Source organism: Octopus bimaculoides, chromosome 5, assembly GCF_046866305.1.
Source record: "Octopus bimaculoides isolate indiv1 chromosome 5, ASM4686630v1, whole genome shotgun sequence".
Taxonomy (NCBI): Eukaryota; Metazoa; Mollusca; class Cephalopoda; order Octopoda; family Octopodidae; genus Octopus; species Octopus bimaculoides.
This window is the reverse complement of record NC_142932.1, coordinates 9,644,141-9,662,065: the sequence shown is the minus strand read 5'-3', so window position 1 is coordinate 9,662,065 and position 17,925 is coordinate 9,644,141. Positions and strand designations below refer to the sequence as shown.

The 17,925-nt window shown below is 37.6% G+C and overlaps 1 protein-coding gene across 3 annotated transcripts in view; it reads right to left on the bottom strand.

Moving 5' to 3' along the window:
- The window catches only part of LOC106877308 (BAR/IMD domain-containing adapter protein 2-like), a 169,630-nt gene that overhangs the window by 54,288 nt on the left and 97,417 nt on the right, over positions 1–17,925 (bottom strand). For all 3 annotated transcript variants that reach the window (XM_089351994.1, XM_014926177.3, XM_089351993.1), the window contains exon 3: positions 8,534–8,609. In XM_089351994.1, the coding sequence (XP_089208120.1) occupies positions 8,534–8,609 (76 nt within the window). The remainder of the gene's footprint in view (positions 1–8,533; positions 8,610–17,925) is intronic.

The following is a 17,925-nucleotide window of genomic DNA, read 5'->3' as shown; positions in this document are numbered from 1 at the left end:
ACCCTCTTGGCTTTCAATAAAATCTTAGCATTTATAAGACATCAATCGTGATTAGACTGTATTGCTGAGTCATCATGCTTAGTCATGAAGCAAATGATTAAGTTTTTCTTTCACTTTCACCCTTATTGTTTTGGTTTCAGTGTGAGTTCTGCATGACTGCTAGCAGTATCTCATTTAAGAATAATTAGGAGACTTACTTACATGAAAGTCACTACATATATATACCCACTAGAAACTATAAAATCATATATATAATAGCACCTGTATCATCATCATCATCATCATCATTTAACGTCTGCTTTCCATGCTGGTATGGGTTGGATGATTTGACTGAGGACTGGCGAACCATATGGCTGTACCAGGCTCCAATCTGATCTGGCAGAGTTCCTACAGCTGGATGCCCTTCCTAACGCCAGCCACTCTGAGAGTGTAATGGGTGCTTTTTACGTGCCACCGGCACAAGGGCCAGTCAGGCGGTACTGGCAATGGCCATGCTCAAATGGTGTTTTTTTACATGCCACCTGCACAGGAGCCAGTCCAGCAGCACTGGCAACGATCTCGCTCAAATGTTTTTTTCACGGGCCACTGGCACAAGTGCCAGTAAGGCAACGCTGGTAATGCTCACACTTGAATAGTGCTTTTTATGTGCCACTGGCACGGAAGCCAGTCAGCTGCTCTGGCAGCGATCATGCTCAGATGGTGCTCTTAGCGCTCTACACCTTATAAAATCTCTTCCGTCTGAATATTTCTAACTGCCCTCACTACACCCATACCTACTACATCCTCTTTTTGGGTTACCTCTATCTCTTCCCTACCTCAAATTTTAATACCCTGTTTCTTTAAATGTAGGTTATATGTATTTCTTATCATTTTCTATAAATTCTTATTATTTTGTTTTCTTATTTTGATATCCTTACCTATTAACCTCTCATCCTTTATAAGTTGTTACTGCTCTTAAATAGATATTTTTCAGCTACTTAAGTCTATGCAAGAGGGTTATACTATACCCATATAAACATATGAAAATTTGTATATGTGTATATATGCGCATAACCTATTCACCTCTTATCCCTTATAAAATGCTATATTTCTTGTTCATAAATAGGTACTTTTCAGTTACTTAAGTCTGTGCGAGATGGTTATATTATATCCATATAAACATATAAATATTTGTGTGTGTACATGTGCGCTAGGAGGTCCACTCCTTCAGAAGAAATCATTCACCATACCATGACACTTCTTCCTCCAAACTTGGCAGATTTCTTCAGGCACCTGGATTTTAGCTGATCTCCTGTGAAGCACCTAACATATTGTCTACCATCTAAACCTACGAAATTGAATTTGCTTTCATTGCTAAAACAAACTTTTGACCACTTTTCATCCCCCAGATCACACGAGCTTCTGAAAACAAAAGCCTTTCCAATTTGTTGTTCCTGCTGATGGTAGGTTTCGTTGCCAGGGAATAAGTCTTTCATCCAAATTCCTTCAGATGATGAGACATTGTAAAGCAGCTCACTTCTTTTATTTTCTTAGAAATTCCAGCCGCAGTCTCGAAAGGATCCTTCAATACATACCATTTCATGGCTCGACCATCTCGCATGGTGGTTTGGCGTGGTCTACCAGTTGCCTTTTTCAGTTCAAAACCTTTAGTTTCTTCACAGAGCTTGAGAACACATGAAACTACACTCTTAGACCTCCTCACATCTCATGAAATAGCCAAGCGAGTCATTCCTGAAACTTTCATCCAGAGAAATTCTTTTCAGAGGCTGGAAGTAACTTTAGCAGGCTGTGCCATGTTTGGAAGCTAGCACAATACTGAGAGGGTAGTAACGTTGACCCTGCAAATGTTTGAAATTTCCAGAAATTTCTGAAGGAATCTAATCATTCTCTTATTTTGCACAAGACATTTGGAGGGAACTAGTTCTAGTGTTATTAACTTTTATGAAGACCATTGCACAAACTTAGATTTTTCACATAATTTAGCTAATGGTTAACCGTGTTTACGAAACCAATTGCGAATTTGTACATTAAAAAAAAATATTAATCATTCTCTTTTTTTGCTCGCTACTATATATGTAAGAGCTTTGTGCTAAACACTGATTTAATCATCACAATTTAGTTGTTTACTAACTCACTAAACACGATTATTCTCAAAATTAATTAAAACACATCATTAGCATATATAATTAAAGGAAAGAACAATGGAAAATTTTAATCTAGGTTAGCCAAAACCTGTGGATAATGAGTTACATGATCATGCACCATACATTGTATCAGACAACAACCTCATTTCTTTGACAAGCTGAACTAAACTGACAAGAATTATGTCTTAGCTATTGTCACAGCTAAATCTATGTGATGAATTCGAAGTTGCCATTAAGTATGTATTTGATTGACATTCTTATCACAAGAGGGAGGGACTTTATGACTTAGAGAAGACGATTGGTGGGTTGGTAGTCTTATCAAGGCAAGCAATTAAAAACTAGTTAAAATATGTGAAACCCAAGTTGATAGAGTGGGGGGGAGAAACTAGCAGATGAATCAATGCTTCTAGTCCTCAATCCTGATTTCATGTCTTCCTGTCACAGACACCGAGTCAGTTTTCAATTGGTAGTGAAACCCATCCAAGTTGTAAGCATGTTGTTTTTGTTTTGCTCTAGATCAGCTCCGACCAAGCACACCTATAACACTGTGCAACAAGATTTTTGTCCTTGGGTAGCAACTGTTATTTCCTATTTGCTTACCACAACATAGTATGAAAAATGGTTAATATTTCCTTCAAACTTTGCCTTTGTTAAGATATTTATTCAAACCCCAAAGAATCCCTCGCAACACATGGCTATGATGCTGCCCCACTACTCCTGCTCATGATCAGAGATGCACATATTGTCAGAGACTAAGGGACATACTCAAGTGGTTACAGTAAAACAACTGACAAGCATATCTGTGGTATTGAGCAGAATATTTTACTTGACTCAACAGTCAAGTAATTTTTATTTTTAGCTTTATCATAGTTATTATTTTCGTGGGCTTTTTTGTAGTTGTTCATGTTGCTTATACAATTGTTATTGTTACTGAGGTTATTCCAGTTATAACTTCTATAATTATCATAATAAGAAATAATAATTATCGTACCTGTTCCCATAAATATAATAATGACTAAGAAAAATAATCACTTATAATAAAAACGACAGGCCCAGTAACAATAAGAACTATAATAAGCAACAAGGGATACAAAAACCATGGGAACAACAACGATAGTGTTAAAAACATAAATAAAAATGAACACAGAAATTTAATGGGAAACATGAATAATGTTAATAATAACAGCAATACTGATTCTAATATTGCTAAAACTAAAGGCAGTAAGTTGGAAGAACTGATAGCATGCCAGGCAAAATGCTTAGTGGCATGTCGTCTACTTTTGGCTGTGTGGTAAGTAGCTTGCTTACCAACCACATGGTTCTGGGTTCATTCCCACTGCATGGCACCTTGGGCAAGTGTCTTCTACTATAGCCTCGGGCCGACCAAAGCCTTGTGAATGGATTAGGTAGACGGAAACTGAAAGAAGCCCGTCGTATATATGTATGTATATATATATATATATATATATATATATATATATATATATATATATAATATATACATATATATACCGGAGTAAGCACATGAAATGTACAATATATATATATATATATATATATATATATATATATATATATATATATATATATATATATATATATATATATACCGGAGTAAGCACATGAAATGTACAATATATATATATATATATATATATATACCGGAGTAAGCACATGAAATGTACAATATATATATATATATATATATATATATATATATATATATATATATTTACTCTTTTACTTGTTTCAGTCATTTGACTGCGGCCATGCTGGAGCACCGCCTTTAGTCGAGCAAATCGACCCCAGGACTTATTCTTTGTAAACCTAGTACTTATTCTATCGGTTTCTTTTGCCGAACCACTAAGTTACGGGGACTATGTGTGTGTATATGTTTGTGTCTGTGTTCCCCCAACATCGCTTGACAACCGATGCTGGTGTGTTTACGTCCCCGTAACTTAGCGGTTTGGCAAAAGAGATCAATAGAATAAGTACTAGGCTTCCAAAGAATAAGTCCTGGGGTCGATTTGCTTGACTAAAGGCGGTGCTCCAGCATGGCCGCAGTCAAATGACTGAAACAAGTAAAAAAGTAAAAGAGTAAAAGAGAGTTCAAATCCCACTGAAGTCAACTTTGCCTTTCATCCTTTCAGGATTGATAAAAACAAGTACCAGTTGAGGATTGAGGTCGATGTAATCAACTTACCCCATCCCTGAAATTGCTGGCCTTGTGCCAAAATTTGAAACTGATATTGGTTTCAAATTCTGATACAAGGCCAGTAAGTACAGGAGAGGGATTAAGTCGATTACATCAACTCCAGTGCTCAACTGGTACTTACTTTTATCAACCCCAAAAGGATGAAAGGCAAAGTTGACCTCAACAGAATTTGAACTCAAATAATAATAATAATAATAATAATAACAACGATAATAATAATCCTTCCTATTATAGGCACAAGGCCTGAAATTTAGGGGGAAGGAACTAGTTATTTACATTGACCCCAGTACATAACTGGTACTTAATTTATCAACCCTGAAAGGATGAAAGGCAAAGTCAACCTTGGTAGAATTTGAACTTAGACTATAGCAACAGGCAAAATACCACTAGGCATTTCATCCAGTGCATTAGCAATTCTGCCAGTTTGCCACCTTTATATACTAATAATAATAATAATAATAATGATAATACAGTTAAGGTTAATGGCAGCAAAACTATCTTCATCATCGTATTAATGCTCGCTTTCCCATGCTTATTTGAACTCAGAACATAAAGATGGATGAAGTACCACTAGGCATTTTGCCTGATATGCTAACAATTCTGTTAACTAACCACTTTAGTGATATTTATATCAAGAGTGACAATAAGCCATCTAATAATCCTGATGAGACAAATAGAGCACCCAATGAAGGACATGCAACTCCAAAATACAAACTAATTGTTTCTTGAGAGGCCTACTGTTTCACTATTGCACTATGATGTTGGGTACAAATATAGAGTTATCAGAACACACTCCAAGTCCACCAGAGTTTACACTGGAACAACAAACAACTTTGAGTGCTGATACTTTGCACACCTTAGCTCATTCTCAAACAGTAAATGAAAAATTCTTGACCTCCCTGGTAACATGTCCACCACCCAAGAGCTGAAAGAATACTTTATAACCTCCCAGTCTATCAATACTGTAATACCATATCTAGAAAACTAATTAGCATGTAATCTATGCTACCGAAAATTCCTAGAAATATTACATGAGAACAAAGACTTCCTCCTTAATAGGTTCTCTGACGTAATTACATTCTGTAATCACTTATCTTACGAAACGTTTACATATTAGCATAAATCATTATTCTCTGTCGTTGCTGTTAGCACTCCGTCACTTACGACGTCGAGGGTTCCAGTTGATCCGATCAACGGAACAGCCTGCTCGTGAAATTAACGTGCAAGTGGCTGAGCACTCCACACACACGTGTACCCTTAACGTAGTTCTCGGCGATAGTCAGCGTGACACAGTGGTGACAAGGCTGAGCCTTTGAATTACAGGCACAACAGAAACAGGAAGTAAGAGTGAGAGAAAGTTGTGGTGGAAGAGTACAGCAGGGTTCGCCACCCCCACCCCCCTGCCGGAGCCTTGTGGAGCTTTAGGTGTTTTCGCTCAATAAACACTCACAACACCCGGTCTGGGAATCGAAACCGCGATCCTATGACCACGAGTCCACTGCCTTAACCACTGGGCCATTGCGCCTCCCATTATTCTCTAACCAAATTAAGATAAATCTTTGTGTTCTGTCTTGCAGGCACCCTTCTTCTTTCCCCAAAACATTTGTTTTCCACTTTGCTTTTCCTCTGTCTCCTATGCATGGTTATGTCATTCCTTTCTCTCTCTTGAACTCGATATTCTTTTTATGAAGCACTCAGATCTGTTCTCTGACTTGAGGGAAATCATGTCTATTATACATTCTCACTTATTCCCCCTCCTCTTCCCTCTAATTAGGAGTTCACGGTCATATATCTCCTACCAACTTTCCCTACTTCCTTATATATCATACTTATACTTGACACAACCAACACTGCATTACACACACACAAACAAACAAAATGCTTGTTTCTCTACTTTGATAGGGCTTTGAACTGGTCCACCTCACCATATTTCTCATTAATTAAACTTATAGCTATTGTTTATAACTTTGCACTGAATGACTCACTCTTAACAAACCTACCCTTTCCTTCCTCTCTCTCTCTCTCTCTCTCTCTTTACCATTCCTTTGATTGCTCAATCCTTCTCCAATATCTCTACCACCCCTCTCAGCTATACCTGACCTTGCCTCACTAACACACCAACTTCTCATTTCACTTCTGTCTACCCCCACCAACCGTGGAGGCGCAATGGCCCAGTGGTTAGGGCAGCGGACTCGCGGTCATAGGATCACAGTTTCGGTTCCCAGACTGGGCGTTGTGAGTGTTTAGTGAGCGAAAACACCTAAAGTTCCACGAGGCTCCGGCAGGGGATGGTGGTGAACCCTGCTGTACTCTTTCACCACAACTTTCTCTCACTCTTACTTCCTTACTTCCTGTTTCTGTTGTGCTGGTAATTCAAAGGGTCAGCCTTGTCACCACTGTGTCACACTGAATATCCCCGAGAACTACGCTAAGGGTACACGTGTCTGTGGAGTGCTCAGCCACTTTCACGTTAATTTCACGAGCAGGCTGTTCTGTTGATCGGATCAACTGGAACCCTCGACGTCGTAATCGACGGAGTGCCAACACACATCTCCATCAACCTATATTTATACCACTCACTACAACCTCCCTACTTTGTATCTCTATCTATCTAATTTTGTATCCAATACATATTCCTTAACCCTATCCATCTATCAAACATTCACCTTCATCTTCAGAAGAGAATGCTCCAACACACATGAAGCTATCAGAATCTGTACAAGTTGACACTTTACTTTCCTTTGATACATAACTACAATATTTTTTTCTACTCTGGGCACAAAGCCCAAAATTTTGGGGGAGAGGGCCAGTCGATTAGATCGACCCAGTATGCAACTGGTACTTAATTTATCGACCTTGACCTTGGCAGAATTTAAAACCACTAAGCATTTCACCTAGCATGCTAACATTTTTGCCAGCTCACCACCTTTGACTACAATATTGCTACAATATTGCATAGTAATCAATTTTTATATCAACCAGTCATTGTTTATTCGAAACAGCTGTAAAGATAGAAGTTGACTACATCATGTAAACTGTATATATAATTTTTTATATAAATACATTTCTTTCATTTGTCATTCTATTTACATACCTGTTCAATTTCCATCCTTCTCCTAGCTAAGTTTTCTACCTCTGGAAAGAAGAAGTAGGTATTTATGATTCTGCTACCTTTGAGCACTATCTGGTGACTATCTGTACCTTGTTTATATATATATATATATATATATATATACACACACACATACACATATATATATTTATGTGTCTGTGTGTGTACATGTTATATACCTTACCAACAGTTGAGGTTGGTAATAGTAAGGGCATCTGTTCATAGGGCATGCAGCTGTAGAAACCATGTCAAAATTGACATGGAGACTGTCCAACTCATGCCAGCATAGAAAATAGATGTCAAATGGATGTCAAATGATGATGATGATGATACCTTAGTCACGCATTCTTCCATTTCAATATGACAGCTTGCTTGGGTCAAAATATTTCACTTCCCTTTGTTAGTCTTCAATGTCAATCTGAATTTTTTTTTTCTCATGGGTTGTTTGTTTTCTGTTTATAACATTGCTAACAAAGGTGCTCCACTGAAGATCATAGGAATGAATATATTGTATTATACTGACTTATATATGACTGTCTCTCCTGTTTATATGCATAAAGATATGAAAGTTACTATTATAACACACAGATATCCTTTTCATAACATACATATATACTTATACACATACATATGTGTAAATGAATATACATACAGATACATACATATATATATATATATATAACACATATATGTACATACACATATAAACACAAACACACATGTGTATATATAGATGCAACTGTGAAAACAAGAAACAAAAAAATAAATCAAAACTGATTGAATACCTCTAAAACTAAGAATATTCACCTTGAAATGAGTGGAATGGTAAACTTCTAGTTTTAATGATATATCTACATAAACATTCAATCCAACCTTGACCTATTTTTAGGACTATGTTTCACTTCACCTACCACATTTAATAAAGGTAAACTCTAGGTCAAGATTCTTACAAGCATTAACAGTAGCACTCATACCTCCTAAAAAAAAAACACTTTATTCATTCAGTCTGTGGATACACAGAGAAAAATGAAGAGAAAGAGTAAAAATAAAATGGTTACTGACTTGTTAGGGCTTTATAGTAGTTTCGAGCAGACAAACTGAGTTGTTTCATGTTTGGTATAAAATTGTCATTTAGGTTCTGGAAGAGAGAGAAACATACATATATATATGTATATATATATATATATATATATATATATATATATATATATATATATATATATATATATATATGGGAGAATGTACGAAAAAACAACAACAGACGAGGACAGGTGGTGTAAATAACAAAAGGATGTATTAGTATGATGCTCGGGAATACGGAAAGTCTTTGACGTTTCGAGCTACGCTCTTCAACAGAAAGAATACGGAGACAAGGAGAAAAACACGGAGAAAAAAAATTGAATAGTGTTCAGTCAACGGTCAATCATAATAATGGCTGACCAGAAATATATATATATATATATATACAGATATTCTATAGAAATTACCCAAAAATGGGTAATATAATATAATATAAACCAATTATAAATTATCATCATCGTCATCATCACTGTTTTAACATTCACTTGCATGGGTCAGATGGAATTTGTTGAGACAGATTTTCTACACTACATCCAGATACTCTTCCTGTCACCAACCCTCATCTTATTTCCAAGCAAGGTAATATTTCACCCATGGCCAGATCTGTTTCTACAGAATACTGGAAATGACTTGAAATATCTTGTATGATAATGACACTCCTTTACACCAATCATACGCTGTCAAGACAAGAAGACACCAACTCACAAATATACATGTGTGTGTGTGACTGGCTTTTTTCAGTTTCCTTTTACCAAATCCACTCACACAAGGCTTTGAGGGCCTTGTAATAAATATATAGGATAAAAAGGCCTAAGAACTCGTGGCGTAGATCAACACAAAAGGAACTAGAGAAAGGGGGACATTCATGGCAGAGTATAAGTACAGAAGTGAAAAATTATGCGACAGGGATTTCAATTATAAGTGGCCTATACTCCGCGTTGGAGGGTTAAAGGCAAGAAAGAAAAAGAAGAAGATAAAAAGGATAAAGATCCTTCCTGACTCAAGACTCATAGGGCCAGTTTCCCAAGTGCATTGGGTGACACACTGTGCTCTTGAACAAAACATGATGTTCCATTCCACTCAGCTGACAAAAATGAGTAATCCTGCAATGGACTAGCATCCCGTCCTGGTGGGGAATATATACCTTTTATCTTTTCCTAGTTCCAGTCATGAGACTGCAGCCATGCAGAGACACCGCCTTCAAGAATTCTTAGTCAAATAAATCAACCCTAGTACTTTTTTCCATTTTTTAAAGCCTGGTGCTTATTCAATTATTTTGTTAAAGTCATTTCTACAGATATTCTATAGAAATTACCCAAAAATGGGTAATGAGTGTATATGCCATATTTAAGGGGTCTTGATGAAGGGGCATACCAATTTTTGTCTTCAATCTCATTGTTTGTTTACATCCGATGTCTTGATATGAAACAGTTTAACAAAAATTGGTTCTGGCTATAAGTTCTATAGAATATCTGTTGAATTAACCTTAACAAAATAATGTAAGAGCACTGCTAACGCAGTAGAACATGATATTGACTTATAAAAGTCATTTAATATACTTAATATTATATTATGGTTGCATAACAAAATATCACATATTTACAACTCATTTGTTATTTGATCAATATCTTTTGCAGAACCACTACCTTACAGGGTTGTAAACACACCAACACTGGTTGTCAAATGGTGGTGAGGAACAAACACGGACATAAAGACACACACACATATATACACGACAGGCTTCACTCATTTTCCATCTACCAAATTCATTCACAAGGCTTTGGTCAGCCTGAATAGAAGACACTTGCCCAAGGTGTCACACAGTGAGACTAAACCCAGAACCATTTGGTTGGTAAGCAAGCTTCTTACCAAACACCTGCACTTATATATAATATAATATAATATATTATAATACACAATAAATATATAAGCACAACATACACCTACAGATTCAATGCTTGGACACAACGTCACTGTTGTAATCTGGAATCACTGGATGTTTCAGATCTTACAATATACACCCACATGGTCTTCTCTGTTGGATCATGAAGGCTTCTTCTGCAGAGTCCACTGGATTCAGGCTTTTCTTACATAGGTAGGTAAACCCTAACTCACATGGAGTTACATGCCTGTTAGTTACACACACACAGAGATAGTCAGATGAAGGGAAGTGGAAAGGAAAAGAGTGGGATGGATAGACAAACAGATGGATGGAGAAAGACAGGCAGACAAGCAGACAGATAGATAGCTAGATGGACAGACAAACAGACATACGATTAGAAAGATAGCTAGATGTCATTCCCCACTTTCAAGTTCGTGCCTCACAGCATTCATATACACATAATTTTTCACGTCTGGCCGTATAGCCTTTTCCGTTTCTTTTCTGTTTGTTTCCCTGTCTTGTTTTTTGTCCGCCACTACATTCCTCCATGGCACAGGTTTAATTTGTGTATACAAATTTAATTTGCGATCCATGGGAAGAGCCGTTTTAACGATGCGTCCTGCCCAACTCTTCGAAATGCCAGTGTTAAAACGGGGGTAGCTGATGAAGGAAAATGTTCTCTATGTGGCTTGTGTGTTTTCTGTGCTCTGGTTATTATTATTTTCTTGTCTGCGTTTTGTTTGCAATGTCCTGTGCCCAGGTGTGCACCTATATGTGCAGGTGGACGTAGGTGTGCACATGCCTGTACGTATATATGCATATACTCATTTATTATTTGTTTATATATATATATATATATATGTATATATATATATATATATATATATATACTCTTTACTCTATTTTTACTCTTTTACTTGTTTCAGTCATTTGACTGCGGCCTTTAGCTGAGCAAATTGACCCCAGGACTTTTTCTTTGTAGGCCTAGTACTTATTCTATCGGTCTCTTTACGGGGACATAAACACACCAGCATCAGTTGTCAAGCGATGGTTGGGGGACAAACACAGACACACAAACACACACACAAACGTATATATATATATACATATATACGACGGGCTTCTTTCAGTTTCCGTCTACCAAATCCACTCACAAGGCTTTGGTCGGCCCGAGGCTATAGTAGAAGACACTTGCTCAAGGTGCCACACAGTGGGACTGAACCTGGAACCATGTGGTTGGTAAACAAAGGTACTTACCACACAGCCACTCCTGCGCCTATATATATATATATATATATATATATATATATATATATATATATATATATATAGAGAGAGAGAGAGAGAGAGAGAGAGAGAGAGAGAGAAAGAGAGATAGAGAGAGAGAGAGAGAGTATATATATAGACAGGCTTGGAGAAGAAGGGTGTGGAAGCTTAAAGACCCTGCAAACGGACAGAGACTTAGAGACAAGTTACTTGAAGCATTTAACGAAATAGAAGGGGATATAGCATCATACAACGTGGAAGACAATTGGAGATTTCTGCGGGACAACCTGTTGAAAGCCACCGACCAGATTTGTGGGTGGTGTAAGGTCCCCTCCCGACCCAGAGTAACGTGGTGGTGGAACAAGGAGGTAGACAGGGCTATTAGACAAAAGAAACAGGCTTGGAAGGACTGGAAGAACGGTGGTAGCAGGGAATTGTACCAATGTGCCAGAAGGGAGGCTAGGCGACAGGTTTATTTAGCCAGAGGGGAAGCAGATAAGGAAAGATTTGCCAATGTTCTGCGCCGTGAGGACCAAAGACTCGAGGTATTTCGTGTTGCAAGACAGTGTAGGAGAGAGAATAGTGATGTTGTAGGAGAGAAATGTGTTCGCATGGATGATGGTACGCTTGCATTAAATGAGGATGCAAAGAAAGAGGTCTGGAGATGCCACTACGATAGATTGCTTAATAAAGAGAATGAATCGGAGAAAGAGAGCCTGCCGTATGTCGACCCAATAGAGGGACCAGCTATCCGAGTTGATAGTACCAGGGTAGATAAAGCAATTAAGAGTATGAAGACCAGGAAAGCCCCCGGCCCATCAGGAATCACTGCAGAGATGCTCAAAATATCTGGCAGTGTTGGCTATAGCCTAGTCACCCGTATTACGAACCAGGTGATACACGAAGGAGTCATACCCAATGACTGGTGTAGCAGCATCATAGTCAACTGCTACAAAGGTAAAGGGGACGCTTTAGATACAAATAATTACAGAGGCATCAAGCTGTTAGATCAGGTTATGAAAGTTACAGAGAGGGTCATAGCCCAACTAATTAGGGAGCGAATCAATTTAGATGAGATGCAGTTTGGGTTCGTGCCAGGTAAAAGCACTACTGATGCCTTATTTCTAGTGAGACAGTTGCAGGAGAAATACCTAGCTAAGGATAAACCTCTGTACCTGGCTTTCGTTGACATGGAGAAAGCCTTTGACAGGGTCCCCCGATCCCTTATCTGGTGGTCAATGAGGAAACTTGGGATAGAAGAATGGTTAGTGAGAGCTGTGCGAGCCATGTACAGAGATGCTGCCAGTAAGGTGAGGGTTGGAAATGAGTACAGCAATGAATTCCGGGTAGAGGTAGGGGTCCACCAAGGTTCCGTCCTCAGCCCCCTATTATTTACCATAGTCCTCCAGGCAATCACAGAGGAGTTCAAGACAGGTTGCCCCTGGGAGCTCCTCTATGCTGATGACCTTGCCCTAATTGCGGAGTCACTATCAGAACTAGAGGAGAAGTTTCAGGTGTGGAAGCAAGGTCTAGAATTGAAGGGCCTTAGAGTCAACCTAGCTAAAACCAAAATCCTAATAAGTAGGAAGGTAGATAAAACACAAACCCCTTCAGGTAGATGGCCCTGCTCAGTATGTAGAAAAGGAGTAGGTAGTAACTCTATAAGATGTACCCGGTGCAAGCTATGGACACATAAGAGGTGCAGCAACATCAAAGGCAGGTTAACTAGCAAGTTAGTTTTTGTTTGTGGCAGATGTTCAGGTGCAATAAAGACTGCAAACAAACAGGAAACAACTTCTATCTCATTCCAGGGTGAAAAACTAGAGGTAGTCGATAGCTTCCGCTATCTGGGCGACCAAGTTAGTAGTGGGGGTGGGTGCGCTGAAAGTGTAGCTGCTAGAATAAGAATAGCCTGGGCAAAGTTTAGAGATCTCTTACCCCTGCTGGCGACAAAGGGACTCTCACTCAGAGTAAAAGGCAGACTGTATGACGCATGCGTATGAACAACCATGCTAAATGGCAGTGAAACATGGGCTGTAACTGCTGAGGACATACGTAAGCTCGCAAGGAATGAAGCCAGTATGCTCCGTTGGATGTGTAATGTCAATGTGAATACCCGTCAGAGTGTAAGTATCTTGAGAGAAAAGCTGAACATTAGAAGCATCAGTTGTGGCGTGCAAGAGAGACGATTGCGCTGGTATGGACATGTGGTGAGAATGGAGGAGGATAGCTGCGTGAAAAAGTGCCACACCCTAACAGTTGAGGGAACCCGTGGAAGAGGTAGGCCCAGGAAGACCTGGGCTGAGGTGGTGAGGCAAGACCTTCGTACATTGGGCCTCACCGAGGCGATGACTACGGACCGAGACCTTTGGAAATGTGCTGTGCGTGAGAAGACCCGGCAAGCCAAGTAAGATCGTTGCCAGTGCCCCTGGACTGGTTCTTGTGCGGGTGGCACATGAGATGCACCATTTTGAGCGTGGCCGTTGCCAGTACCGCCTGACTGGCTCCTGTAGGATTTTCGAGCGAGATCGTTGCCAGTGCCCCTGGACTGGCTTGTGCAGGTGGCACATAAAAGACACCATTTCGAGCGTGGCCGTTTTCGTGCGGGTGACACGTAAAAGCACCCACTACACTCTCTGAGTGGTTGGCGTTAGGAAGGGCATCCAGCTGTAGAAACTGCCAAATCAGACTGGAGCCTGGTGTTGCCATCCGGTTTCACCAGTCCTCAGTCAAATCGTCCAACCCATGCTAGCATGGAAAGCGGACGTTAAACGATGATGATGATGATGATGATGATGATATATATATATATATATATATATATATATATATAGAGTATATATATATATATATATATATAGATATATATATATATATAGAGTATATATATATAGAGTATATATATATATATATATATATATAGATATATATATATATATATAGATATAGATATATATATATATATATAGATATATATATAGAGTATATATATATATATATATATATAGAGTATATATATATATATATATATATAGAGTATATATATATATATATATATATATATATATATATATATATAGAGTATATATATATATATATATATAGAGTATATATATATATATATAGAGTATACATATATATATATATATATATATATATATATATATATAGAGAGAGAGAGAGAGAGAGAGAGAGAGAGAGAGAGAGAGAGTATATATATAGAGTATATATATATATATATATATATATATATATATATATATAGAGTATATATATATATATATATATAGACCCCCTTCAGTCATGAATGGCCAAGGGATTGCATCTAGAAAGTTCCACTCTGAGGCATAAGTCTGGGCAAGGTTGTTTATCGAAGATCAGCAGTTACCCATGCATACCAGCCTCTCCTTTCCATGCTGCAGATGTTATCCAAGGGAAAGGCAAACGCTGATATAACTTGGCATTAGTGACATCGCAACTCATTTCTACAGCTGAGTGAACTGGAGCAATGTGAAATAAAGTTTCTTACCCAAGAACACAACACAGCCTGATCTGGAAATCGAACTCACTATCTCATGATTGCGAGCCCAACATTCTAACCACTGAACCATGCAGATATATAAGCAGACAGACAGAAAAAACACTTACAAAGATAACTATCTACTGCCTGGTGATTATATTTTAAGGGATTCCATGATGACAACCTCTGACCTCTTTGTTCCTTTGCATGATTTAAGGGGTTTGGGGGGATTGAGAAGAATAACATTGTTTTAGCTGTTGTCTTACTCCAGGTGAAACGTAATCAAACTGAATCTATGATCAAAAGTATACCAATGCAAGCCAACCTTGAACATCCGACCAGAGTTTCTATAGCTGTGTTGTGTAATGTCGTCGTTATCATCATCATCATCAAGCCCTAAGAATGAAGCACTCAAGAACACAATATGCTGCCCAAACCAGGAATCAAAACCATAAGGCTATAATCAGGAGTGCAACACCCTAACCCCTAGGCTACATGCCTTCATGTTATTTCTATAGTTAGATGTAACATGTGGTATACTTGGCTGCTATTTCTAGCATCATTATAAACCCCTGAACATTACTGTCTCAAGTCCTGAGACTCATAAGGCCAGTTACCTGAATGGGGATGAGGATGCCAGTCTGTGGCAGGTTTACTCATTTACAGCTGAATAGACTGGGGTGACATGAAATTAAGTGTTTTGTTCAAGAACAAAATGTACTGCCTAGACTGGGAATCAAAACCAGGATGTTACTGTCATGAGAGCAATACACTAACCACTACACCACAGGGCTTATGCAATGTGGCCTTTCCTTATTTCAGACAGTAAGTTCTGTGATTGGCTGGACATTCAATAGATATTTCAAAACAGTTGTGCCACCATTTGGTTCCTCCAATGTTTTCCTTTTGTGAAGACAACATACAGCTCACGCAGCAAGCCATATAATCCTTTGTATCAATTACACAAATCGGATCTTTTTTAAAACGGGGGGCCACATTTTTCATTAACGAAACACTTTGAAACTTGGAACACTGGTAGAATGTGTCATATAAAACATCTTTTTCTCTTAGTCTTCTTAAAAAAAAAAGAAATCCCTAAGTTATTCCATGTTAAAGTTGTCGTATTTCTGTAATTTCAACCAATCACTGACGTCCATTCAGCCGATATACATTAAGTGCCGACTACATAAACAAACGATTCTGAAACAATTCTATCGGTGATAGGGTTAGGGTAAAACAGCAAATTTAAAAAGAAAAAAGCAAAACGAAGCTATGGAAATTAAATACACTTTACACCGCTTAATCAGCCAAAGGAGTAAATGTAAACAACTGAATACTTGTCAGTGATTGGTTGAAATTATCGAAATAAGACAATTTTTTACATGAAATAAATTCGAATACAAAAACATTTTTTCTGTTCTATAACACAAAATAGATAAGTATACGAAGTTTGAAAGTCTTTCCGTACCAAAAACACTACGTAAAACATTAATGAAAAATGTAGCCCCCCTTTTAAAAAAGATCCCACAAATCAATATTCTTTTCTTCTTTATTTCCCTCTTTTCTTCCTTTCACCTTTTCTCTTTCTGTCACGCTCTCTCTCTCCCTCTTTATATATGTATCCAATATGTGTGCACTTGTGTATATATTCTATATACATATATGTGTATGTGTGTGTGTGTGTGTATAAGCACATTAATATACATGTGAATGTGTGTGTATATATATAAGTGGGTTTATAGTTATGTGTATATGTGTGTGTGTATCTCTTTAAGATTATGTGTGTGTGTATATATACACATATGCACATATATATACATATACACAGACACACAGACACACACACATACACACATACACATATATATAGGCAAAGGGGCAGCTGTATGGTATTTAGCTTGCTTACCAGCCACAAGGTTCAGATAGACGCAGGTGTGGCTGTGTGGTAAGTAGCTTGCTTAGCAACCACTTGGATCCGGGTTCAGTCCCATTGCATGTCACCTTGGGCAATTGTCTTCTACTATAGCCTCGGGACGACCAAAGCCTTGTGAGGGGATTTGGTAGACGGAAACTGAAAGAAGCCCGTAATACATAAATATATATGTATGTATGTCTGTGTTTGCCCCCCCAACATCGCATAACAACCAATGCTGTTGTGTTTACATGACTGGAACTTAGCGGTTTGGTAAAAGAGACTGATTGAATAAGTATTAGGCTTACAAAGATTAAGACCTGGGGTTCATTTGCTCAACTAAAGGCAGTGCTCCAGCAAGGCCAAAGTCAAATGATTGAAACAAGTAAACGAATAAAAGAATACATATATATATATACATACATACACATGTATACATATAAACACATACATATAAATGCATAAACATATATATACATATATACACACACATATATATAAACAAATATACACATATATACACACACATATATATAAACAAATATACACATATATACATACATAGACAGATATATATATACCTATATACACATATATATATACACTTATATATACATATATATATATATGCATACATATATACACACAATATATACACATATATACATATATATATATATGTACACATATATACATATTTATACATATATACACATATATACATATACATATACATATATACACATATATACATATACATATACATATGTACACATATACATATATACACACAC